We start from the raw sequence: 27,610 nt of genomic DNA, 5'->3' as shown, positions 1-27,610 counted from the left end.
CCTGGCCGTGTTCTATTCTCAAGTCTTCAAGATTCTCATCCTAACCACAAGATCTGGGTGCTGTCTTCAGTTATTACTCTCATCATCTTCTCTTATCATCAGTAACAGCAAGTATTCATCTCAGTTTCATTCCCCCCAGCATCTCAACTTCAGTATCACTACTACTCCCATCATTCAGTACGCTATCATGACAGCCCATTGCAGCATTACCCATTACTCTGCCTTATCCAAGTCTGCCTTATACCCGGTTGCACCCGGAGAGACTGTTGCTACGAGTTACCACCGTTATAATAAATACACAACTACCGTTGTTTCTGAACCTTGGCATTGGTGTAATTATTGGTGCCCTGACTACGGACAACGAAGAATTGCTCAGCCTCCGCTTGGTCAGGTTCCTGGTCTACAGCTGCTATCCCTCGTGCCCATACCGTGCCATACCATCAGGCAAGTGGCTAACCTGGTTCCTACCCAGTACTACCACCTACTACTACCCTCAGCGGAGTGGCCCAGCGCACCTTCATCACTGACTGCTCCTCCTTCATCACTAACTGCTCCTCCTCTGTCACTGACTCCACCTTCATCACCAACTGCTCCTCCTCTGTCACTGATCCCACCTTCATCACGACTGCTCCTCCTCTGTCACTGATCCCACCTTCATCACGACTGCTCCTCCTCTGTCACTGATCCCACCTTCATCACTGACTTCTCCTCTCTCACTGACTGCTCCTCCTCTGTTACTGACTCTATCTTCATCACTGACTGCACCTCCTCTGTCACTTACTGCTTCTTGCTCTTTAATAACATGTCCCTCCTCTTTCACTTACTGCTCCTTCCTTGTTAATAACAGGCCCCTCCTCCATCATTGACTGCCCCTCCTTTGTCACTATCATGCCCCCTCCTCTATCACTTACTGCTTCTCTCTCTTTAATAACATCTTCCATTACTGACTGCTCCTCCCTTAGCACACATCTACCACCCTTTCATTCTACTGATTGGTTGGAGCAAATAACCTCAATCCAAAAAAACACAATTGATGTGTCTCTGTGCCATGTGGTGCTGTGCCTCTGTGGTGGGTATACCTGTCCTGGCATCGCTAAGGTGGTATAGAGAGATGAGTACAGCCCTCTCTAAAAAGGCCTCTAAAAGCTGTAATCTGATTGGTTGCTATAGGAAACTGCTCCACCACTCCCCTGCACAATGTCTAATAAATCACCCCCATTATTATTAATGTTGCAGTACAAAGTGCATAATACGGTCATTAGCTCTGTAGGTGTTTAATGGATGACAGACTCACCTTAAAGGGATTAGAAAAACATGGCTGTGTCCTTCCAAAAATAGTACCACAGGTTGGGGAACACTGCTGTATACATTGCACAGTCGCATCATATATAACATACAATAGAGCTGTTCTACATGTAAACAAATATTGCAAAATTTGGTGCAATTTTAGGTCTGATATTTTTTCATCATGGTGTAAAGGTTTCAAAGGGCTGCACCCAGTAGAAGTGAATAGGAGCCAAGGCAGCTGCACCCAGTAGAAGTGAATAGGAGCCAAGGCAGCTGCAGCCAGTAGAAGGGTATAGGGGCCAAGGCAGCTGCACCCAGTAGAAGGGAATAGGGGCCAAGGCAGCTGCACCCAGTAGAAGAGTATAGGGGCCAAGGCAGCTGCACCCAGTAGAAGGGAATAGGGGCCAAGGCAGCTGAACCCAGTAGAAGAGTATAGGGGCCAAGGGGGCAGCTCCCAGTAGAAGAGTATAGGGGCCAAGGCAGCTGCACCCAGTAGAAGAGTATAGGGGCCAAGGCAGCTGCACCCAGTAGAAGAGTATAGGGGCCAAGGGGGCAGCTCCCAGTAGAAGGGAATAGGGGCCAAGGCAGCTGCTCCCAGTAGAAGGGTATAGGGGCCAAGGCAGCTGCACCCAGTAGAAGAGTATAGGGGCCAAGGGGGCAGCTCCCAGTAGAAGGGAATAGGGGCCAAGGGGACAGCACCCAGTAGAAGGGAATAGGGGCCAAGGGGGCAGCAAAAAGTAGAAGGGAATAGGGGCCAAGGCAGCTGTACCCAGTAGAAGGGAATAGAGGCCAAGAAGGCAGCACCCGGTGACTGGTTTTCAGGCCAGGCTGTGAAGGCCTCATTCCCTGGAGCAGCAGAAGAAGGAGGATACAGGTAGAATATGAAGCGATGGAGGAGACTGACAAAAAGCTCAACAACTAAAGAACATCCGGCAGATGAGGAGCAGGTGTGACGCCCCTGAGGAGCAGATGGGGACCGAGACGGCTGAGCCGCAGGTATCACCTCATACATAGACCCACATTAGATTTCCACTGTGGTTATTGGTGCGGAAATGGCACAGATTTTCCCTTTGACAGATAATCCCACAAGATTTCTGCTGCGCTAAATCCCTCCTTGACTGTAGTGCTGCAAAAAAGTGAATTTTTAGAAAAACAAAGATACGATGATGGGAAATAAAGATATTGGGGGAGATTTATTAAACCTTATGAGGAACTATATGTTCCTATAGTGCACAGAGTGCTGAGGATGAGTAGGATTCTTGCGGTCATCCTCTGCACCGTTTCTGTCATATTAGGAGATTAACCCCTATGCTAATAAGTTGTTATGGTGCACTGTCCTGCCCGCTCTGCTGATATTCATTAGGAGGGGTGGGCCGGCCAGGGGGCAGATCAGTACACATTGGAGCTGTAGCCCCGCCCCCTGTGCACCAAAAAAACGTATTAGCATAGAGATTTAACTCCTAATATCACAGAAATTGTGCCGAGGATTAAAGATAGAAACTTACCTTCATCCTCAGCACCCTGTGTGAGAGATATCAACAGTTTAGATACTTTTAACCAGTTAATAGTTTCCCTTTAACGTTGTGGTACAAAGTGTATAACACTGTCATTAGTTCTGTAGGTGTTTCATGGATGACAGATTCGCTTTAAAGGAATTATCTAGGATTAGAAAAACATAGCTGCATTCTTCTAAAAATAGCGACATACGTGTCCTCAGGTTGTGTGTGGTATTACAATCAGTTCCATTCACTTCAGTGGATCTGAGCTGCAATTCCATAAACAAACTGGTGCTGTTTCTATAGGAATACGGCCATGTTTTGCTAACCCTTTAAAGTTTTTAGTCTGGTTTTGCCAAACAACCAAAGGGGTAGTCTGTTCTTTGTGTAGCGGTAATGGATACTTGTCACCTGTGCACTGTGCAGGGGGGTAGCTACAGGCTGATGGGCCCTGGTGCAAAATTTTAGCTTGCCCCCCCCCCCTTTCTCTATACCCATCGTATAAGCAGTCAGAGGACAAAAAAAGTTATATCCAATGACTCTAAGGTGACGCCCTCTAAGGTGCCACCGTGTCTTACCGAACTGTCACTGCCTCCCCCTCATGTACTGTACCACTTCCTCCCCCTCATGTATTGTACCACTGCCTCCCCCTATAACTAATGAACTGTACTGTGTCATTCTCTAATCATTGTGTACCAATCTTTGACTCTCCAGCTGAAAAACTACAAGTCCCATCAAAAACTGCCAGCAGGCCATGATGAGGTTGTAGTATTGCAACCTGGATAGCCACATGCTGTAAAACTACAACTCCCATCATGAACTTCCAGCAGGACATGATGAGGTTGTAGTGCCGCAACCTGGAGAGACAGATTACTACAAAATACAACTCCCATCATGTACTGCCAGTAGGACATGGTGTAGGTTGTAGTGCTGCAACCTGAAAAGACAGAAGACTGCAAAACTACAACTTTCCTCATGAGCTGCCTGTAGTACATGATGGAGATTGTAGTGCTGCAACCTGGAGAGACTGAAAAACTAAAACTCCCATCATGAACTGCCATTAGGCCATGATGAGGTTGTAGTGCTGCAACCTGGAGAGCCACATGCTGCAAAACTACAACTCTCATCATGAATTGTCAGCAGGGCATGATGGAGGTTGTAGTTCTAGGGATAACTTGTCCAGGTTCCTGCTCTTCTCTGAGGCTCACATCTACACACATACTGCACATACATATACACACCGCATACACATACATCGTATACACATATACTGTGCAGGCATACACCATATACACACATACTGTACATGCATACAGACACCATATACATACATCATATACACACATACTGTTCATGCATACGCCATATACCTATCACATACACACATACTGTAAATGCATACACATATACATACATCATATACATACATACTGTACATGCATACGCCATATACATATCACATACACATACTGTACATGCATACACATATACATACATCATATACACACATAGTGTACATGCATACACATATACATGCATCATATACACACATACTGTACATGCATACACATATACACGCATCATATACATACATACTGTACATGCATACATACACATACACACACATACTGTACATGCATACACATATATATACCATTCCATAAAGAAACACATACAATACTTTTTTCAAATGCTCTAATCTTTATTATTAGTAAATTCCTGCAGCACATACAGATGTATATTAGTAATAATCTCCATGTCTATCACCCAGCACATACGACGCGGCTTCAGAGAACATCTATTCCTCCAAGTTCCGTCTTTGACATCCCAGGCGTTGTTCACAGAGGTGAGATGATCCATGATACATGTGCAACGTTTCAAGGGAAAACGTTCTCTTTGTCAAGGCTTGAAACCTGTGCCTGATCTTGTGACTTGGTGTTTCCATGGTCCACTGTTATTTTCCTTCTTATGACGATAGTAGAGTTCATGTGTTTAAGCAAGTATCAAAGACTGTCATCAAGTAAAGCAAAAGTGCCGTGACATGAATTGGTCCTGCATTGGTCCCCCCCCCCCAAAACACACACCTAATGGAAAAATTGCTTAAAGTGACACTGTCACCCCCTTTGTGCATTATGACTTCTCTACACAGGTGTAATGGGTAAATTTAGCGTTTTTCATACCTTATTTTCTATCATACGTTATGGTGCTTGTTCAAGTAAAAAGTCATCTTTTATCAACTGCAAATTATGTTAAGTGGGCGGGGCCTCGCGGCATTAGCGCCACTTAGCCCCGCCCACAACGGCACCGCTGGCCCTGCCCCCTCACCGGCCATTGGAACAGGCTGGCCTAAAGGTATAGGGGCCAATGGTGGCACGGTGGGTGGGGCTAAGTGGCGCTAATGCCGTGAGGCCCCGCCCACTTAACACAATCTGCAGTTGATAAAAGATCAATTTTTACTTGAACAAGCACCATAACGTATGATATAAAATAAGGTATGAAAACCGCTAAATTTACCCTTTACACCTGTGTAGAGATGTCAGAATTCACAAGGGGGGTGACAGTGTCACTTTAATTACCGGGGGCATCAATGTAATGAGGGGGGATTAACCTACTGCACTTCTGCCCCTTCATTCTAGCAATCAGTAAGGGTCTCAGCACCTTTTCCCCCACCCACACAATCTTCTAGCATGTCACTTTGACATATCAGAAGTTTGTCCAAATAATAGGAAACCTTTAAAAAATGTTATATAAAAATATAAGAAAACCACCCACTAAATGAAAATTTAACTCCCAGTTTCCTTTTTTCCTTTTTTTTTCAAATAAAAATGTAAATAAAGACTTGGTATCACCATGTGCGGAATGATCCGGACACTACCTGGAAGTAAAGACACAGACACAAAGATGTAAAGGGGCAAAAAAAGAGATTTTATTTCAAGTTATAGGAAGAGTAATTTTACATGTATGACTGTGGGGGTTGTGAGGCTGAAATGATCCTGAGGAAGGCAAAAACCCCTAAGAGGGAAGAGTCAATTGTCCTCAAGGGGGAAAAATTCCTTCCCGACCCCAAATGTGGCGATCAGAGCAAGTCCCAGGATCACAGCCGATATCTATGTGTAGTGCATGGTTATGTATATAAATATATATATATATATATATATATATATTTGTATGTTGTCATGTGTCTGTGAGGTGCGATACTTACCAGGCCTGTATCGGTGAGTTCAGGGATAATAGCGCTGTGGTAAGATCACTAGTGTCAGTGGCCCCAGGGATACAACAAGCAGCTATTATTCCTGAACTCACCGGGTGCCAGATGGGAAATACTCACAGGCTGCTCCTGCGGTGTAGATGGTCATCAGGAGGTGGTGGGTTCTGATGCCAGCCGGACATTGGAGGATGCCCAGTCAAGTTCTGATGGATGTTAATTTGCCTACGTATGCTACGGGCACCTCCTCCTTTAGACTCCTACTGATGTTTAAAGGAGACTTCACCTGATGTTAAAGGGGTCCTCCTTTTTCCCACTTGAGGCAAATAAACACCAATGATTTGAATGGCGCCTCATTTACCTTTTGATATTAAAGTGGTTATCTGGGGAGCTGAGCAGGCATTTCCTTTCCTCTCTCACTGGCATCTCACTTCCAGTTTGGTGACATCTCATCCTGACAACTTCTGGCCTGGCACAGAGGTGGCAAACTGAGGTGGGAGATCAGGTACTATGGTGTAATTGTCACATGTAAGTGAAACCAGTCCCGCCGGTAGTGGCCAATGTATACACAATGATGGAATATGGCGTGCACATTGGCTACCACTGGTTTCACCCTCATGTGACAATCGCAGCCCAGTACCTGCCCCACTGACTCCGCCCGCTGCCTTTATGCCGAGTCAGATAGTGTAGAATGAGAAGACACCAAACCGGAGGAGAGACAAAAGGAAAGGTAATGTCTTTTAGCTCCCTAGCTAACTTATCTAAGGCGCCTCCTCCAGACCCCTACAGGTGTTTAAGGGGATCTTCTCCCCTTTTTCTGATGTTGAAGGGGGCCTCCTCCTCCCCAATTGAGGCAAATGTTCCCCCTGATGGTTAATGGCGCCTCATTTGCCTCTTGGTGTTACAATGGTTATCTAAGGAGCTGAGCAGGCATTTCCTTTCCTCTCTCACCGGCATCTCACTTCCAGTTTGGTGACATCTCATCCTGACAACTTCTGACCTGGCACAGAGATGGCGGACTGAGGTGGGAGATCAGGGACTATGGGGTGATCGCCAGATGTGGGTGAAACCAGTCCCTCCGGTAGTGGCCAATGTATACACAATGATGGAATATGGCGTGTACATTGGCTACCACTGGTTTCACCCGCATGTGACAATCGCAGCACAGTACCTGCCCCACTGTCTCAGCCCGCTGCCTTTATGCCAAGTCAGATAGTGTAGAATGAAAAGACACCAAACCGGAGGAGAGACAAAAGGAAAGGTAATGTCTTCTAGCTCCCTAGCTAACTGATCTAAGGCGCCTCCTCCAAACCCCTACAGGTGTTTAAGGGGATCTTCTCCTCCAGATATTGATTTTAAACAGGGCCTCCTCCTGCCCCCTATGAGGCAAATAAATCCTCCTGCTTTTAATGGCACCTTATTTGCCTACAGATGTAAAGGGCGCCTCCTCCAGACTCCTACAGATGTTAAGGGAGTGTTCTACTCCTTTTACTGATGTTATATGGGGCCTCTCACTCCCCATTTAAGGCAAATGACTCCTCCTGATTTTAATGGCGCCTCATTTGCCTCTTTATGTTAAGGGCGCCTCCTCCAGACTCCTCAGGATATTTAAGGGAGTCTTTTCCCCCTTTTACTGATGTTAACGGGGGCCTCCTCCTTCCCATTTGAAGCAAGTGAACCCCCTGTTGTTATTGGCGCCTCACTTGCCCATAGATGTTAACGGCGCCTCCTCCTCCAGACAGCTCCTGATGGTATGGGTGTCTTCTCCTCCAGACAGCTCCTGATGGTATGGGTGTCTTCTCCTCCAGACAGCTCCTGATGGTATGGGTGTCTTCTCCTCCAGACAGCTCCTGATGGTATGGGTGTCTTCTCCTCCAGACAGCTCCTGATGGTACGAGTGTCTTACGCAGCTGGCGCGGTCTTACCTACATTAGAGGTAAAAATTGGAACAAAGTGTTACAATGATATAAACATGATACTGTTATAACATTAATAATAATCACAGTTTTCATGTATAAGCTCCACATTAAAATGCAATCAGTATAAGGCTATGTTCACACAATGTAAGTTGTGAAGTAATCACAGCCGAAAATCGGCAACAACAGCCGTGATTACTACAGAACTTACATTGTGCTGCAGCTGAGGGAATCCCAGCTGGAGTGTATACACATCCCTAATGGCGCCGCAAAAACGGACATGTCAGCTTTCTGTGGCCGCTATTCATTGAACCTGACATGAGAACCTGTCAGTGCACACAATGGAGCACGCTCCATTGTGTGCAGCGGGGAATTCGGAAGCGGGCGAACACTGTTGCGCCCGCATCCGAATTCAGCGGCAGTGAAGATCATCCGTCCGGTACTGCAGTTCTGGCTGGGATGATCTTCTCTGACACCGGCCGCTGTCTCCAGCTGTGGGAACATGGCCTAAAAGTGATCTGCAGCCTAAGGTGTGATTAGATTTTGGTTACTCACCTTTACTGATCTTCGGTGCCGCAGCAGCAGCAGAACAGCGCCCGCAGTCTACAGGGGAAAGAGAAAACCAGCATGAAGTTTAGAGATCTGACCCGTCTCTTGGGGACACAGCAGTGATGGGAGAATAGACTTTCCACTGAGGAGAAGGGCATCAGCGCTATCCTAGTGGGTGGGATACAGGGGGACTGTGGTGGCACTATGTAGCTTATTTGGTGGTATTAGGTACATGACGCCTTTGTGGGGTATTATACTGTAAGTAAATCATAAAATAATAATAATAAAATAATATATATTGATCATATGAAGGTATTAAGTGCACCAAAATATCAGCCAGTAAAGCATCTAGAATGAACCCCTTATGCTGCTATACTGTGTGTCTTTTTTGCTGGCTGTGTGTGTTAGGCTGCACCCGAGTAGGGCTGTACCCAAATAACAAGGATAGAAAACGGGGAACAATGATGGAGCGTTTCATCCCATAGCCGCATGTTATCATGTTAATGTGTTATGGCTTGTACTTACCTGGATAGGATGGATCTTCTGCTGCTGCTTCTGCTGAGGAGAAATGACCAAGAAATGGTCAGAAATAAATGGTTAGTGTAAGGCCACCGGGATCACAGAGCACATTATAAGGAAACTATAGAAAGGAAATGTATTCTTGTAGCCGGACATCAGCTCCTAGATAAAGAGATCCCATCTGCCTTTGTTTTAACAACACAAAGGTATGTAATTTATAGGACAGGTTTGTTGGTATTGATGGAGATAGAGAAATATCATCCACCTCCAACTAGAGCGCCCCCTGTCCTCTCTATGCAGCATAGTAAATACAAGCAATCCCATGTATATAGACTCTGATTCCTCACCTAGGGATGACGATGGTCTTCTCTTCCTCCTCCTCCTCTTCGTCATCTTCTCTGTATATTGAACATAAACCAACTCATATATTAATATACAGTTAATTTATACATGATAAGGTTTATTATAAAAGAGGGGACTGAAAACCTAGATCTGATTTTTCTAAACACTCCCTGGAATAGGACCCTAGACAACCTGTTTATGTCAGATTCTTCAATTTTTTAGTGTTCTGAGCAACGTAATGGAAAGACAGGGTAAAAAGATCTACACTCTTCTGTTTTATAAATATGGAAATATATAATATGATATGTGATAGGATTCCAACTAGAGCCCCCCCCCCACTATCCTGTCCTCTCATTGCACCCCTCCCTGTGTAAGATGTAAGGAAAGCCTATCTATGCATTCACAGTTATATTCTTTGATTTCTCACCTCGGGATGTCTTCGGCCGCCTCTTCTTCCTCCTCTTCCTCGCTGTACATACAAATACATTGTTATTGGGGATTTTACAGAGTTTTGATTAGGGAGTTTATAAACACTGATGGACTCATATATCAAACCATAGAATGCAGAAGGATGATTTCAGCTCTGCTAGTTCTTCATACTTACATGATGGTCTCCAGGCGAGGGATCCATAAGCATGATGGATACTTGGAAGGTCTGTAATAGAGAAAATATGTGTGTTAGGGATTATGGATACTCTAATGTGATTGAAACTTCCAGTAAATCTTATATCTTATGATGGCTCTATAAAACATGAATTATAACCCCATTTTTAAATAACCTCTTGCACTCACTGTTTTTGCCTCAACGCTGTCAACACTGTCAGATCTAACATTTAGCATTTTCCCATTCCTCTATGTTCATTATGTGCAGGTTTCTGCATGTGATATTCTTAGCTCCTGCCACATAACCTAAAACTAAAAATCTAATTTTTTTAGGGACCGTGTCAGTTTTGGAGTGGATCTAAAGAGGTCTGTATGTTAGAAACACCTATAAATCACCTCATTTTAAAAACTTCTCTATTTATTCAGTATGACGTTGAGGAAGTTTATTGACTTTTTAGACGTTTCACAGAAACTAAAGGGGTTATCCAGCGCTACAAAAATATGGCCATTTTCTTCCTGAGATAGCACCACTCTTGTCTCCAGTTTGGGTTTTGTAACTCAGGTCCATTGAAGTCAATGGAGCTTAATTGCAAACCACACCTGAACTGGAGACAAGAATGGTTCTGGCTCTTGAAGAAAGTGGCCATATTTTTGTAGCGTTGGATAAAGCAACTCCCCTCCCTGTGCAGGATGGCAATGGTGCGTTTACACAGACAGATTTATCTGACAGATCTTTAAAGCCAAAACCAGGAACAGACTATAAACAGGGATCAGGTCATAAAGGAAAGACTGAGATCTATCCTCATTTCAAATCCATTTCTGGCTTTGGCTTCCAAAATCTGTCAGATAAATCTTTCTGTGTAAACGCACCCTAAGGAAAGCCTATGTATGCATTTACAACATTATATTCTTTGATCCCTTACCTGGGGATGTCCTCGGCCGCCTCCTCTTCCTCTTCCTCCTCTTCCTCGCTGTACGTATGACATAGAACAGTTTGTTTTATACAGAGTTTTGATTGGGCAGTTTATAAACATTGATCATAATAGAATTGTACATTAAACCACAAAATGCAGAAGTATGACTTCAGGTCTGCTACTTCCTTATACTTACATGATGGTCTCCAGGCGAGGGATCCATGAGCTCTGTGGATACTTGGATCTTCTGTAATAGAGAATATATGTATGGTTGAGGTAATAGATACTTAATCCTGTTTGAAACTTTTAACAGAAAATGTCATATGTTGTGATATCTCAATAAAAACATGATTTATGGCCGTAACGTTAAAAATACGACTGTATATTTACCTCAAAATAGTGTGTGAAATACCCTTAGGATGTTTATTGACCCTTTGGGTGTTTCACAGAAATTAAAGGAAATTGAGGCAGACACAACATTAAATTTTTTTTTTTTTTTTTCTGCCACATTTTCTATTTTCTTCCATTTTTTCTAATCATTTCTGAGTGACATCTTCATTGCTGCCTTTCTGGAGCACATGGGACACTTTGATCGCTTTTTAGTCATTTTTTTATATGGTGAGACAATAAAAAAAAAAACTACTGACACATTTCCCAGATAGGAGCATTGTGTGATAGATACCTGAACTTCCAAGGTGTAGTCATCACTGCTCTCCTCCATCTATTACATGAAAAGAAAGGAATAAAAAATATTACGTATTATAAGGGGGTAATAGTCACTTCTCCGAGGCTGCACATTAAGGAGGTTTTATCAAACTCAATAAAATGGAAACCCACTGGCCCAGATTTATTAAAACATGGATTTTTAGACAGGACAAACTTAGATGGAGCGACCCAGATGCCCCAGATTTATCCCAGTGTATCATGCTGATCAGGGCATTTCTAGGCCTGAATTTCTGTCCCTGTGCTCCAAATCTTCAAACCCAGATGAAGTGAGGTAGAATGGCAGAGAGGGAGCGGTCAGTTCCCCGATCTGCCGCTCACTCAAAGGATGCTGACACTTCAGGCCTGTAGCCTATGATCTGCCAGGATGCCATCCCCCTCCAAACCACTCCTTTTGGAGGGCATTGTGCTGGTGGTGATATATGGTTCGGGTCTCTGTATGGTCAGCTGGATGCTTATTCTTGTGTATGATTTGGCAATTCCGCCGTTTATTCTGGATAGCATTATATTGATGACCAGGACTTATGCACTTTGCACTTTAGACATATGTTTTGGTATTAGGCTCAGGATGCATGAATTGTAATTGAATACATTGCTTACCCCTTGCATTTACAGTGTATCATTGATTAAGTATTTTGTTCTGGTCCCTTCATCTTGTTAAGTGTCCTTTTGTGTTCATGTTTTTATGGGATGATTTGGGAATCATGTATTAATAATTAATACATTGAAAATTTTGGTTGTCATTTAAAGGGTAATTTTTTGGGATTTTATCATCAAAAAACTCTATTCAATTGCGATACGTGAGTATACCTATAGGCTAAGTTCACACATCGTATAAATTCATTCAACAACGGTCGTAGTTGCAGATTTGCCACTAGGCCGTTATTTATTGGATTTGCTGATCACTTTAATTGCTATGGAATCCGATCCGGTGTCTATACACACTGTACAATATCTTACTATGAGATACTTACAGCCACTCCTCATTGTCTTCATCGTCGCTGTAAGTGACAGAATAGAGAAGACAGTGAGAACCCAACACACAATAAACACTCACCCATTCATTGTACAATATTTTACTATGAGATCCTTACTCCAAATCCAGAATCTCCTCCTCCAGGTCTTCATCGCTCCTGTTAGTGACAGAATAGAGAAGATAGTGAGAACTAGAGATGAGTGAATCGCTCATCTACACAAAGCAAAGCTCTTTGTTTGATCAGCACTTCGCTCATCATGCCACCAGCCTTTTAGCGCTGCTCCACTCACTGCCAGTCCACTCCGGGTGTCAGGGAAAAGCTGGATCCAATCCTTGGAAACTGGGAGAAGTTTCCCAGGATTGAATGCAGCTTTTCCCGACGCCCTGGGAGGAGTGTCAGGGAGCAGAGCAGCGCTGAAGGGCTGGTGGCTTGATAAGCAGAGCGCTGATCAAATTAGGCACTTCGCTTTGTTTATATGAGCAATTCGCTCATCTCTAGTAAGAACCCAACACACAATAAAGACTCATTCATTCATTGCATAATATTTCCCTATGAGATACTTACTCCACATCCAGAATGTCCTCCTCCAGGTCTTCTTCACTCCTGTAAGTGACAGAGTAGAGAAGATAGTGAGAACCCAACACACAATAAAGACTCATTCATTCATTGTACAATATTTTACTAGAGATCCTTACTCTACAACTAACCTGTAACTCAGGTCCATTGAAGTCAATGGAGCCTAATTGCAAACCACAACTAAACTGGAGACAAGAGCGGTGCTGGCTCTTGAAGAAAGTGGCCATGTTTTTGTAGCGCTGGATAAAGCAACTCCCCTCCCTGTGCAGGATAGTAAGGAAAGCCTATCTATGCATTCACAACATTATATTATTTGATCCCTTACCTGGGGATGTCCTCAGCCGCCTCCTCTTCCTCCTCTTCCTCGCTGTACGTATAACATAGAACAGCTTGTTTTATACTTATTTTTGATTGGGCAGTTTATAAACATTGATCATAATAGAATTGTAAATATGCAAAATAAGAGTCTGTGGAGTCTCGGTTGCGAGTCTCAAAACACGGTAGCCAGATCTCTCTAGCCTGTTGCCACGGGGTGCCTCCATGATGGGGAGAATTGTACATCAAACCACAGAATACAGAAGTATAATTTCAGCTCTGCTACTTCCTTATACTTACATGATGGTCTCCAGGCGAGGGATCCATGAGCTCTGTGGATACTTGGATCTTCTGTAATAGAGAATATATGTGTGGTTGATACTTTATACTTTAAACTTTATAGATACTTTATCCTGTTTGAAACTTAGAACAGAAAATGTCATATGTTGTGATATCTCAATAAAAACATGATTCATGGCTGTAACATTCAAAATACGGGTGTATAATAACCTCACAATTGTGTGTGAAATACCCTTAGGATGTTTATTGACCCTTTAGGTGTTTCACAGAAATTAAAGCAAATCGAGGCAGACACAACATTAAAAAAATTTGATTTTTTTTTTCTGCCACATTTTCTATTTTCTTCCATTCTTTCTAGTAATTTCTGAGTGACATCTTCATTGCTGCCTTTCTGGAGTACATGGGACACTTTGATCGCTTTTTAGTCATTTTTTTATATGGTGAGAGAATCAAAAAAAACTACTGACACATTTCCCAGATAGGAGCATTGTGCGATAGATACCTGAACTTCCAAGGTGTAGTCATCACTGCTCTCCTCCATCTATTACATGAAAAGAAAGGAATAAAAAATATTACGTATTATAAGGGGGTAATAGTCACTTCTCCGAGGCTGCACATTAAGGAGGTTTTATAAAACTCAATAAAATGGAAACCCACTGGCCCAGATTTATTAAAACATGGATTTTTAGACAGGACAAACTTAGATGGAGCGACCCAGATGCCCCAGATTTATCCCGGTGTATCATGCTGATCAGGGCATTTCTAGGCCTGAATTTCTGTCCCTGTGCTCCAAATCTTCAAACCCAGATGAAGTGAGGTAGAATGGCAGAGAGGGAGCGGTCAGTTCCCCGATCTGCCACTCACTCACAGGATGCTGACACTTCAGGCCTGTAGCCTATGATCTGCCAGGATGCCATCCCCCTCCAAACCACTCCTTTTGGAGGGCATTGTGCTGCAACGGATATGGTTCTGCAACGGATATGGTTCGGGTCTCTGTATGGTCAGCTGGATGCTTATTCTTGTGTATGATTTGGCAATTCCGCCGTTTTTTCGGGATACCTATATATTGTTGACCAGGACTTATGCACTTTACACTTTAGACATATGTTTTGGTATTGGGCTCAGGATGCATGAATTGTAATTGAATACATTGCTTACCCCTTGCATATACAGTGTATCATTGATTAAGTATTTTGTTCTGGTCCCTTCATCTTGTTAAGTGTCCTTTTGTGTTCATGTTTTTATGGGATTATATGGGAATCATGCATTAATAATTAATACATTGAAAATTTTGGTTGTCATTTAAAGGGTAATTTTTTTGGATTTTATCATCAAAAAACTCTATTCAAATGCGATACGTGAGTATACCTATAGGCTAAGTTCACACAACGTATAAATTCATTCAACAACAGTCGTAGTTGCAGATTTGCCACTAGACCGTTATTTATTGGATTTGCTGATCACTTTAATTGCTATGGAATCCGGTCCGGTGTCTATACACACTGTACAATATCTTACTATGAGATACTTACAGCCACTCCTCGTTGTCTTCATCGTTGCTGTAAGTGACAGAATAGAGAAGACAGTGAGAACCCAACACACAATAAAGACTCATCCCACTGGCGTAGCTACCATGGGGGCAGGGTACGCCGTCGTTATGGGGCCCGGGCCCCCGCGTTGAAACATGTGGCCTGCATAATTGAATCCCATCCCGTGCGCCTACTTCCGTCCCGCCCGCACGTCACCTGACCCGGCCGGCAGCTTTTCTTCATCACAGCCCGCCTTCAGCCCGTCCCCCTACGGACCAGAGCTGCTTCCACACTCCTCCGCCCAGACAGGGACATCGAGGCTGAGGAGTGCATCTTCAAGCAAGATGCGGCCCCTCACAGGTGTCTCCCTACGGCCCCCGCTCTCGTCCTGTCTCCCCCTGCGGCCCCCGCTCTCGTCCTGTCTCCCCCTGCGGCCCCCGCTCTCGTCCTGTCTCCCCCTGCGGCCCCCGCTCTCATCCTGTCTCCCCCTGCGGCTCTCGTCTTGTCTCCCCCTTCAGCTCCCTTCCTGTCTCCCCCTGCGGCTCCTGTTTTGTCTCCCCCTGCGTCCCCCGTCCTGTCTCCCCCTGCTCTTGTCCTGTCTCCCCCTGCGGCTCCTGTCCTGTCTCCCACTGCGGCCCTCGCTCTCGTCCTGTCTCCCCCTGCGGCTCCTGTCCTGTCTCCCACTGCGGCCCCCGTCCTGTCTCCCCCTACGGCCCCTGTCCTGTCTCCCCCTGCGGCCCCCGTCCTGTCTCCCCCTGCGGCCCCCGTCCTTTGTCCCCCTGCGGCCCCCGTCCTGTCTCCCTCTGCGTCCCCCATCCTGTGTCCCCTTGCGGCCCCCGTCCTGTCTCCCCCTGCGGCCCCCATCCTGTGTCCCCCTGCGGCCCCCGTCCTGTCTGCCCCTGCGGCCCCCGTCCTGTCTCCCCCTGCGGCCCCCGCTTCCTTCCTGTCTCCCCCTGCGGCCCCCGTCCTGTGTCCCCCTGCGGCCCCTGTCCTGTGTCCCCCTGCGGCCCCATTTTCATCCTGTGTCCCCCTGCGGCCCCCATCCTGTCTCCCCCTGCGGCCCCCGCTTCCTTCCTGTCTCCCCCTGCGGCCCCCGTCCTGTGTCCCCCTGCGGCCCCGTTTCCATCCTGTGTCCCCCTACGGCCCCCGTCCTGTCTCCCCCTGTGGCCCCTATCCCAGTCCTGTGTCTCCATGTGGCCCCCCATACAGTGTCCCCAGCAGCAGCCCCCCATATAGTGTCCCCAACAACAGACCCCCATATAGTGTCCCCAACAACAGACCCCATATAGTGTCCCCAACAACAGACCCCCATATAGTGTCCCCAGCTGCAGCCCCCCTCCACACATAGTGTCCCCAGCAGTAGCCCCCCCATAGTGTGCCCAACAGCCTCCCATAGTGTCCCCAGCAGTAGCCCCCCCATAGTGTGCCCAACAGCCTCCCATAGTGTCCCCAGCAGTAGCCCCCCCATAGTGTGCCCAGCAGCCCCCCCATATAGTGTCCCCAGCAGTAGCCCCCCCATAGTGTGCCCAGCAGCCCCCCATATAGTGTTCCCAGCAGCAGCCCCCCGATATAGTGTCCCCAGCACCAGCCTCCCTCCACACATAGTGTCCCCAGCAGCCCCCCATATAGTGTGCCCAGCAACAGCCCCCCATATAGTGTCCCCAGCAACAGGGCCAAGTCACCCCTAAATGTGCCAGCCCCCCCAATGTCCCAGAGGCCCCTGTGCAGCCCCCCCCCCCAACCTCATGACCTGCGGGGGCCACATCCCCTACCTCAGTGGCGAAGAACAACCATCACCCTCATCACCATCACTGCCCCCCACAGACCAGAGAGAAGAGGGAGCCAGGCACAGAAGCAACACAAGACCAGAAAACAGAGCAGGACAGGTGAGATTACCTCCAGAGAACTACAAACCACACTATGTCCTTCTAACTGTTCATGATGGGAGTTGTAGTTTTGCAGCCTGTGGACATTCAAGTTGCTGAACTGCAACCCCCATCATGCCCTATTGATGGGTTATAGTGGGGGTTGAAGTTCTGCAACGGATTAGAGGTTGATATAGTATAGGAGGGGGGAGGCAGTGGCACAGTAGAACTAAATTTACCATCATGCTGTGTGGTAATATGCAAGACTACATCTCCCAGCATGGTGTGTGGTAATATACAGAACTACATCTCCTAGCATGGTGTGTGGTAATATGCAGGACTACATCTCCCAGCATGGTGTGTGGGGTAATATACATGACTACATATCCCAGCATGCTGTGTGTGGTAATATACAGGAATACATCTATCACCATGGTGTATAGGGTAGGCTGTAGAACTACATCTCCCAGCATGTTGTGTGGGGTAATATGCAGGACTACATCACATAATAGGAGTTGTAGTTCTGCAACAGATAAGACGATGGGGGAGATGGGGGGGATGGTGACAAGAGGGGGAGATGGTGACACAGTATACTAGCGGCTATGTGGGTGCATGTGTACATGTAGGGCTCGCAACACGTTGCCGGAGTTTGCCGAAATGGGGCCATAAAGTTTTTTGCTATGGGGCCCCATGAATCCTAGTTACGCCCCTGACTCATCCATTCATTGTACAATATTTTACTATGAGATCCTTACTCCACATCCAGAATCTCCTCCTCCAGGTCTTCATCGCTCCTGTTAGTGACAGAATAGAGAAGATAGTGAGAACTAGAGATGAGTGAATCGCTCATCTACACAAAGCAAAGCTCTTTGTTTGATCAGCACTTCGCTCATCATGCCACCAGCCTTTTAGCGCTGCTCCGCTCACTGCCACTCCACTCCGGGTGTTGGGGAAAAGCTGGATCCAATCCTTGGAAACTGGGAGAAGTTTCCCAGGATTGAATGCAGCTTTTCCCGACGCCCTGGGAGGAGTGTCAGGGAGCAGAGCAGCGCTGAAGGGCTGGTGGCTTGATAAGCAGAGCGCTGATCAATCTAGGCACTTCGCTTTGTTTATATGAGCAATTCGCTCATCTCTAGTGAGAACCCAACACACAATAAAGACTCATTCATTCATTGCATAATATTTCCCTATGAGATACTTACTCCACATCCAGAATGTCCTCCTCCAGGTCTTCTTCACTCCTGTAAGTGACAGAGTAGAGAAGATAGTGAGAACCCAACACACAATAAAGACTCATTCATTCATTGTACAATATTTTACTAGAGATCCTTACTCCACATCCAGAATGTCGTCCTCGTCCTCCTCCAGGTCTTCTTCGCTCCTTTAAGTGACAGAGGAAACGATAGTGGGAACCCAACGTACAATAAGGAGAGGGGGGGGTTATAGACTCACACACATTTTATATTCACAGTAAAGATTTACTAACCAGAAATCCAAGTCGTCCTCTAAAGAAAAGAAAGAAAAACATCAGGTTAAAATAGATTGTTACATAAAAGTTTCTTGTTTCTCCATATTTACTAACGTCGTGTGCCACAAAAATCTCTAAAAACCAGCACACCTGTTATTTTCTGCTTTAAAACCGAATAGTGGGCCTGTCCCTTTAAACCCGCCATAAAAACATCATGATGCAACTTTCCCAATGTTTAAAGGCAATAAGAGAGGGGAGTGATGGAAAAAAATTATAGAGTTATAGATGTCAGACACAAGGGGAGAAGGTTATTTCTGGAGAAAAAAGGTTTTTAAATCAACTGGTGTCAGAACATTATACAGATTTGTAAATTACTTCTATATAAAAAGCTTGTCTTGCAGTACTTATCAGGTGCTGTAAGTTCTACAGGAAGTGGTGTATTCTTTTCAGACTGACACAGTGCTCTCTGCTGCCAACTCTGTCCATGTCAGGAACTGTTATCTCCTGCTGTGAACAGTTCCTGTCATAGACAGAGATGGCAGCAGAGAGCACCGTGTCAGACTGAAAATGAACACAACTTCCTGTAGAGCAGGGATGGGAACCTTCGGCCCTCCAGCTGTTGCAAAACTACAATTCCCATCATGCCTGGAGAGCAAAAGCTTTATGGGAATTGTAGTTTTACAACAGCTGGAGGGCTGAAAGTTCCCCATCCCTGCTGTACAGCATACAGCGGCTAATAAGTATAACCACCAACAATCACATTTTTTGGCAAAACACGTGGCTTGGGCGGGTGGTCGGCTATGTAAGAGCAGCATACAGATATGCCAGCCTTGATAAATCCCCCCAAAATCTATGGAGATGATATTACAGATGGGCAAAACCTACCCTTAAAGTCGTCCTCTCTAACCTGAAATAAGAAACACAGAGTAAGCAGAGTATATTGTTATAGAACAATTCCTGTACCTTCCTGTAACGCTCCGTCCGCTGTTCATTGATGTTACCGAATGCCACATGAAATGTAACGTCCATCTTATGTGGGACCATTATATGTAATATCAGGCAGATATCCCCCTATGTAATAGGGCCAGAGATCAGCCAAGCAAATCCTCGCTCACCGACTGATCGTTACTTTACACCTGTCAACAAAGGTTCGGAGCCTGAAGGGAGGAGTATACCACTGGTTACCAAGCACGTGGCTAATGTATCTAGACCTCCCAACTTTTGTGATGGCCAAAGAGGGACACTTGTGGTTCAGGCCTAATTCCGCAGTTCTCAGTATTTGGGGATCAGCAAATATAGAGAACTTTGTAACCCATTAATTACTATGGGGAAATTCACACATCCTCTATTTTTGTAGATCCGCAATCCACAACATCAAAAATAGGACTGGTTGTAATGCGGTCTGCCACTGCGGTAAGGACACTCCAATAGAAGTCTATGGGAGCCTCCGCATTTTGTGTAAAACACCCAAGCACTCTGCGGAGACTACAGATATTTTGTGGGTTGCGGAGAAAAAATGCTGATCATGAATTTCATCCTGACGTGTGAATGTAGCCTCACTCTAAGGAAATTTTACGGACATTTCTATACTTTTTAAAGGGAACCAGTCATCTGAATCGGATATGGTTCCCTGAACCGCTGTATACAGCTCCTGAATCAGCAGCAGCACGTACTGGCTGCGGCTGCAGCAGGAGCTGTATACCCGAAAAAAGCAGTTTAACCCCATGGGGGCGTGACAGGCAGAGGCGGGGAGGTAGTCATCTGGGCCTGTCAGCGCCCTCGGAGGGGTGATTGGAAGGCAGAGAGGCCAGTAAAGGACCTCTCTGCCTTTCAATCATCCACTTGGAGCACGCTGACAGATTGATGCAGTCACTAGAGATGAGCGAACCGGGTTCGGGTTCGAGTCAATCCGAACCCGAACGTTCAGCATTTGATTAGCGGTGGCTGCTGAAGTTTGATAAAGCCCTAAGGCTATGTGGAAAACATGGATATAGTCATTGGCTGTATCCATGTCTTCCAGACAACCTTAGAGCTTTATCCAAGTTCAGCAGCCCTGGCTTATCAAATGCCGAACATTCGGGTTCGGATGGACTCGAACCCGAACCCGGTTCGCTCATCTCTAGCAGTCACCGATCCTGGATCTGCTGCAGATTGATGCAATCGCACATACAGGATCTGCTGCAGATTGATGCAATCGCACATACAGGATCTGCTGCAGATTGATGCAATCACACATACAGGATCTGCTGCAGATTGATGCAATCACTAGAGATGAGCGAACCCGAACGTTCGGTATTTGATTAGTGGCGGCTGCTGAACTTGGATAAAGCTCTAAGGTTGTCTGGAAAACATAGATACAGCCAATGACTATATCCATGTTTTCCACATAGCCTTAGGGCTTTATCCAACTTCAGCAGCCGCCGCTAATCAAATGCCGAACGTTCAGGTTCAGATGGACTCGAACCCAAACCCGGTTCGCTCATCTCTAATATTTAACCTTTGAGTCAAGATGGCTTTGATCATCACTGGTATCTTTTGTGAGGGGAAATTGGGTAGATTCCAAATGCCAATCTCATTACTAGGTCAAAAAGAGGAACAAAGAGGGATAGAGGGACGTGGGTCAAAACTAGGGACTGTCCCTCCAAAAGAGGGACACTTGGGAGTTATGTGTATCCATTGAGGCTGTAGTCACACTGCCATTAGAGGATCCAGCAGATATGACATGAAGGATGGTGCCGCATGCAGGAGCGCTATCTATTATGTTACACATCTGGAAATGTTCCTTTTTTTTAGTAAAAGAAACCATGATACAAGTGTGAACAGAGCCCTTCCCCACTGACATCCATAGACCACTGTCACTGCTAATGCTGCACTTATTGTCACTCTGAAGTATATGACCAGTGTAGGAGGCCACATGAACCCTTCCCACATTAAACCCGGGTATAGTTTGGTCCAGAGAAGAACAAACGAAGAGTCCAGCTTGCAGTGAGAAAATACTGATTGTAGTTTTTTCACATCCACTAGACAGTGCGCATGTAGCGATACTACCCCCAGGAAAAGGCCACATGTTCACTGCTACCTGTGCACTGTCTAGTGGATGTAAATAAACTACAATCAGCATTTTCTCACTGAAAGCTGGGCTCTTCGTTTGTTCTTCTGTGAATCCTGCACCTGTTGGAGTGCGAGTCCGTGCTATCGCTAAGCGTCTCATGGTAAGCTGGTAACCCTTTACTATATGCAGTTTGGTCCAGGCCAGAGTATACCCAGGGGGATAACTGTCCTAGGCCAAACTATACCCCAGGGTGCAAAATAGTCTAGGCTCAGTGGCTGACATAGCGCATGTACAGCCGGTTCGGCTGCACAGGGGGCGGAGAGGGAGGGGGCCTGCCATTGCTTAGTCCCATGGCACACCGTTTCTCATGTCCCCTTTAAGCATCCCTGGAAGGTGCAGCCGCACAGCTTCTAGGGATGCTCCGCTGTTGTAACCTTTAACCTGCTCACTGTAGTGCAGTGTGAGCGGGTGAACATAAAGAACAGGATACAGCAGCAGGACCTGTCAGCATCCAGCTGTTCTATTCATCATCATAGGCCATGGGCACTCCGAGCCTGCAGCCTGTGAGATGCCGGGATCTCTCCAGCAGGGGCAATGATATGATGTCATCACACCTTCTGGAGGATCCCTTCCCGTGGCTCACAGGCTGGAGGCCAGAAGATGGAGAGACCTGCTGCATTCCTGGAATAGGTGAGTATGATGTGTTTGTTTGTTTTTTATGTTGGAGCACAACAGGGGGTCATCATTACTATTGGTGCTGTATACCACAGGAGGTCATAATTACTATGGGGGCTGTACAGAGCAGGTGGCATTGTTACTATGGGGGGCTATACAGAGCAGGGGACATTATAACTATGGGGGGGGGGGGGTACTCCGGTATTAGACAATTCTTTCAAATCAACCGGTATCAGAAAGTTATACAGATGTATCATTTACTTATATAGGTATAAAAATCTCAAGTCTTGCAGTACTTATCAGCTGCTTTATGTCCTGCAGGAAGTGGTGCAGTTTTTCCAGTCTTACACTGTTCTCCCTGCTGCCATGACTGTCCCTGACAGGAACCGTCCAGAGAAGGAGAGGTTTTCTATGGGGTTTTGCTATTGCTCTGGACAGTTCCTGACACAGACAGAGGTGGCAGCAGAGAGCACTGTGTCAGACTGGAGAGAATACACCACTTCCTACTGGACGTACAGCAGCTGATAAGTACGGGAGGACTAAAGATTTTTTAAATAGAAGTAAATTACAAATTTGTATAACTTTCTGACACCAGCTGCTTTGAACGAAAAAACAAATTGCAGACTGATGTCAGTATATCACTGATGCTGGTTTCACACAGTTTTTTGAAAATCTGACACTGTAGTTTTTGTGCCAAAACCTGAAAGAGAAGTACAAGTCCTCCCTGTATATTTTCCATCCCATTTGAATCCACTTCTGGCTTTGGCGCATAAACTGCTCTGGTATCTTTCCAAAAAACTCTACGTATGAAGCCAGCGTTAATGCTACTGAATCCACGGGGGTGAAATGTTATAATAATACAATTATATATAATTATATTCTGTACATACATAATATTATATTGGCCTAGGGTAATTTCTTCTCCAGGGTATAGGACACTTTAACACCAGGTATAATCTGGACTAGGGGTGTCAAACTAGCGGACCTCCAGCTGTAGTAAAACTACAATTCCCATCATACCTGGACAGCCAGAGCTAAGCTGGAAGGACACTAGTTTAACCACCCTGGTCTGGACTGTGGTTATACGCCGGCCTGTTACACCGGGTGTCAGTATGTTATAAAGACTCCCTGCATTGCCATGTTCCTTTGGCCACAAGTGGATTGAGAGGAGACAGATTTCTTGCAGATTTTCTGTTAGAGTTTTGTACATTGGAATGAGACAGACATCGCCGGCCATGCTGCACATACAACCTCATTCAGATGTATGGAACATCCAACCACCCCTACCCCAAGAAGACACTAGAAACCGGTTTAGGTGGCAGTAAAGACCACGGCTTTTATTAACAGATAAATATAATAAATACAAAAACTGTGTTTAAATCCAAGATATATAAAGCTATTTGCCAAATAACATACAATATACTTTTATAGTTGCAAGAACATTGTAACTCTCCCTGAGCTACATTTTGTAAGGGGAAAGAGAGGAAAGTCCCGGACTGCCCATCATCCACCATACTCCAATTACCATTCTATCCTGCACATTGCCCACAGCTGTGACGCATCGGACCCGAGGACACTCATCTTCCAGACCTCCAACCGTCCTGGGAACCCTGCTCACAGGAATTTTCCATTAACTTGGGGAACCGCTCTCCAAACCACAGATAAAGGGGAATCATCCCCAAATACTATATTTGTGTTTTTTAGTTTTTTTTCATTCAAATCAATTAATGTCAGAAAGTGCCAGAGATTTGTAATTTACTTGTATTAAAAAAAAATCTCAATTCTTACAGTACTTATCAGCTGCTGTATGTCCTGCATACAGGGGAAGGTGTAGAGCAGGTGCGTTCACATGAGGAACAACAAATGTTTCACGCCTACCACAGCACTTCGTCTGGCTTGGAACAATGTAACGTGAGGGGGAGGTGCAATATATATACACGTACATAGCAAAGAAGCAATTAACAAGTGATACAATGTGGCAAATTAAAGCAAAAGAGTATTCATACCATTTCTCTCATTAAGGCCACACGGGCCTGTGACATCAAGCCGCATTATCCTAAGAGTTTCACGCTTCAGTAGGTGTCTCAATCTATCTGCTCCGTTATGGGGATTTACTTCTGCTATGGACAGTTTCTGACATGGACAGAGGTGGCAGCAGAGAGCACTGTGTCAGAGTGGAAAGTAAACACCTTCCTGCTAGAAAGAATACACCACTTCCTGCAGGACATACAGCAGCTCATAAGTACTGGAAGACTGCAGATTTTTTAAATAGAAGTAAATTACAAATCTCTGGCACTTTCTGGCACCAGTTGATTTAAAAGAAAAAAAAAAGGTGAATAACCCCTTTAAAGTGACTGTACCATCAGGCCCAGGCTGAAGCACTGGAGGCGGGCCGACCCACCCTTAGTGGGAGGAAAACCCCTCCATGATAGGGTTCCATTGATTCTAATGGAGTCATGTCATGGAGGGGCTGGGGTTTCATCCCACTGGGGGTGGGTCGGCCCGCCTCCAGTCCTTCAGCCTGGGCCTGGTGGTACAGTCACTTTAAGGACCCCTCTTCTCCTCCCCATTTTACCCTGCTGTGACAAATAAAACAATCCTGCCACGTGTCCTCTCTATACTTTTACCCTCACGCTCCTCCCCTAAGACCAGCCTTAGGGTACTATTACACTGACGGCCAGTGATTGGCTGAGCGGCCTGTCAGCTGAGACGGGGCGCTCTGAAGCTGGAGTGCACGGGACCCGGGGAGAAGACCGCAAGAGGAACCCTGCAGCCTGGACAGGTAATGTATAAAGTTAAGCAAGGGCTGCAAGAACATCGGTAATGATGTCCCTGCAGCCCTTGTTAAACGATAATCGGGCCTTGTAATAGGCCCAGTAAACGATCTAGCAGATCGGCGCTCGTTTACAGTTATTATCGGGCCTTCATCGGCCCGTGTAATAGTACCTTTACTGTTAGGGCCAGATCACACGGAGTAAAACTGGATATAGGGATGACTAGAGCTGGAGGTCACGTGCAGTACCCATAGCTGCATTTATAACAAAGAAGTTGGGGTGGGGGGAGAGTACAAAGATCGGCGGGGGAGTATGGAGGTCACCCCCCCTGTGATCTCTTACTTGTTACAAGTTATTTTTTCCTGCACAACCTCTTTAAAGGGAACCTGTCACCCGGCATTCCAACGCTGAGCCAGCTCGACCCCCCGCTGCAGCCCTGGATACTAACCCTTTGCTGCAAGTCCCACTCCTGGACAGAGATATCGGTGCCGGAAGGTGAGCGCTCGCTGTATGCAAATTACATGAGATGAGTCCGATGCCCATAAAGAATGACTGGAACCATCATTCTCTATGGGCGTCGGACTCATCTCTGAAGCTTGCGCGCACGGCTGCCGATGGCGATATCTCCGTCCGGGGGCCAGCTCCAGGAGCAGGACTTGCAGCAAAGGGTAAGTATCCGGGGCTGCACCGGGGGGGGGGGGGGGGGGGTTGGGTGGTATCAGCGCGGAACGTCAGATGACAGGTTCCCTTTAAAAATTTTTGCAAATTCATTTATTTAGGAAACTTGCCTCCTGAAATGCTGCTCCCCGCCAGACCATTGTTTTTGAGAACTGTGGTGGTCTGTAACCTAGAGAACGAGCTGTCAATAGTGGGAGGGAAAGAGCAGCATATCAGGAGGAGGAGGGACATGCTCTCATTCCAAGACTGTAGTATAATTTGGTTGTGTGGATTGATGTTTCAGATTTCAGGAACCTATCATTGATGCTGTGATTCTGGAGGAACATTGGCTTATAGAGACCCGACCTAGCTCCCTGACTCAGACCGCTTTCCATTTCTCAATTTCTTTTAAGGCTATGCTTACACAGTGTCTTTCATGTAAAATAATGGCTGTTGTTTAATAATGACGGCCGTTAATAATGATCATGAACATTACTAATGGCCGTCATTGTAAAACAATGGCCGCTGTTCTGCATAAACATACATTGCGGGCCATTTATCCAGTATAAAACATGTAGGCATTTTCTATACGTCATCATACATTTCCTGTATAAGCTTGCATCAATCCTATGTTACACCTGTCTACGGCTATGTCAAGGTTTTTTTAGGTGAAAAACTGCTGTTTTTTTTTATAATGACGGCCATTATTAAGGAGGTTATCCAGCGCTACAAAAACATGGCCACTTTCTTCCAGAGACAGCACCGCTCTTGTCTCCAGTCTGGGTGCAGGTTTTGCAACTTAGTTCCATTTAAGTGAATTAAGCTTAAGGGTATAAACCCACACACCGTATACACAGCGTATTTACTGCTGCGATACGCAGCTAATACGCAGCAAAAACGCAACAAATACGCAGCAAAAACGCAGCAGATTAGATCTAAATAACTGAACTCAGCATTAAACCTTTACCATCAAACTGCTGCGTATTTGCTGCGTATTTGCTGCGTATTTGTTGCGTATTTGCTGCGTATACGGTGTGTGGGTTTGTACCCTAAAGGGGAATTATCAGCAGGTTAGACAAATCTAACCTGCTAATAGCCCCCTATAGGGTCGGGGTTGCTGAGGATGAAGGTATGTGTTTTACCTTCCTCCTCTGCGTCAGTCCCATGCTGTTAGTCGGGGTAAACTCCGCTATGGAGCACCGCTAGGAGTAAGGCCGTGTCATTGGGCCAGCTCCTTCTAATGATAATCAATGGAGGGAGCCGGACGGATAACACAGCAGTGCTCCTAATGTTGCTCCGCAGCGACTAACAGCATGGACCCGACACTGAGGAGGAAGACCAGACACATAGCATCCTTCTCAGTGTCCACGTCGCTATAGGGGGCTATCAGCAGGCTACATTCTAATCTGCAAACCGCACCTGAACTGAAGACAAGAACCGTGTTGTCTCTGGAGGAAAGTGGCCGTGTTTTTGTAGGGCTGGATAATCCCTTTAATGATCATGATCATTATATGGCTATCATTATTAGAAAAAAAAGTTTTTTAACCTAAAATGATGTTGTGAGAACATTGCCTACTATTGTTTAACCTGTAAACCTTTTCTTTGCCTACAATAAAATTTATTTATAAACTAAAATTTATAGCCCCCCCCCAAAAAAAAACACGCCATGCAGTGAGTAAGTTTTTTTTTTTTTATAATTGTAATTTTTTTTTTTAAATCAGATTATTTTTATTAAAGAGTTTTTTTACACACAAAACGTGTATTTTTTTTACAAACAAAACACACTCCCCACCCTTCCCCTTCCCAACAAAAACATATGTGAGATATAACCCCGCCTCCCCCCCCACCCTCACCCACCAACCAGCATC

General features: G+C 45.6%; 1 protein-coding gene and 1 long non-coding RNA gene across 12 annotated transcripts in view; one reads left to right on the top strand and one right to left on the bottom strand.

Moving 5' to 3' along the window:
* The window catches only part of LOC138799356 (FK506-binding protein 5-like), a 104,266-nt gene that overhangs the window by 33,069 nt on the left and 43,587 nt on the right, over positions 1–27,610 (bottom strand). For 8 of the 10 annotated variants that reach the window (XM_069980397.1, XM_069980401.1, XM_069980400.1 and 5 more), the window contains 6 exons: positions 15,255–15,281; positions 14,225–14,263; positions 13,723–13,773; positions 13,433–13,474; positions 13,096–13,134; positions 12,649–12,687 (listed from right to left, as the gene is read on the bottom strand). In XM_069980397.1, coding sequence (XP_069836498.1) covers positions 12,649–12,687; positions 13,096–13,134; positions 13,433–13,474; positions 13,723–13,773; positions 14,225–14,263; positions 15,255–15,281 — 237 coding nt within the window. Of the gene's footprint in view, positions 1–5,697; positions 7,914–8,459; positions 8,508–8,978; positions 9,009–9,319; positions 9,371–9,741; positions 9,784–9,918; positions 9,970–10,840; positions 10,889–11,027; positions 11,079–11,513; positions 11,553–12,528; positions 12,556–12,648; positions 12,688–13,095; positions 13,135–13,432; positions 13,475–13,722; positions 13,774–14,224; positions 14,264–15,254; positions 15,282–17,871; positions 17,911–18,318; positions 18,358–18,449; positions 18,498–18,602; positions 18,622–19,469; positions 19,492–27,610 lie in introns of those variants that run through there. The other 2 variants (XM_069980407.1, XM_069980405.1) reach the window with 2 other exon arrangements.
* Positions 1–27,610, top strand: part of LOC138799362 (uncharacterized) — a 53,874-nt gene that overhangs the window by 12,373 nt on the left and 13,891 nt on the right. Inside the window, exon 3 of one of the 2 annotated variants that reach the window (XR_011364248.1) lies at positions 4,555–4,629. The exons of the other annotated variant lie outside the window; for it this stretch is intronic. This is a non-coding gene — a long non-coding RNA (uncharacterized lncRNA). Of the gene's footprint in view, positions 1–4,554; positions 4,630–27,610 lie in introns of those variants that run through there. 2 annotated transcript variants of the gene reach the window in all.

The sequence above is a fragment of the Dendropsophus ebraccatus genome, chromosome 8, assembly GCF_027789765.1.
Source record: "Dendropsophus ebraccatus isolate aDenEbr1 chromosome 8, aDenEbr1.pat, whole genome shotgun sequence".
NCBI classification, from domain to species: domain Eukaryota; kingdom Metazoa; phylum Chordata; class Amphibia; order Anura; family Hylidae; genus Dendropsophus; species Dendropsophus ebraccatus.
This window is presented reverse-complemented; position numbering and strand designations above follow the sequence as displayed.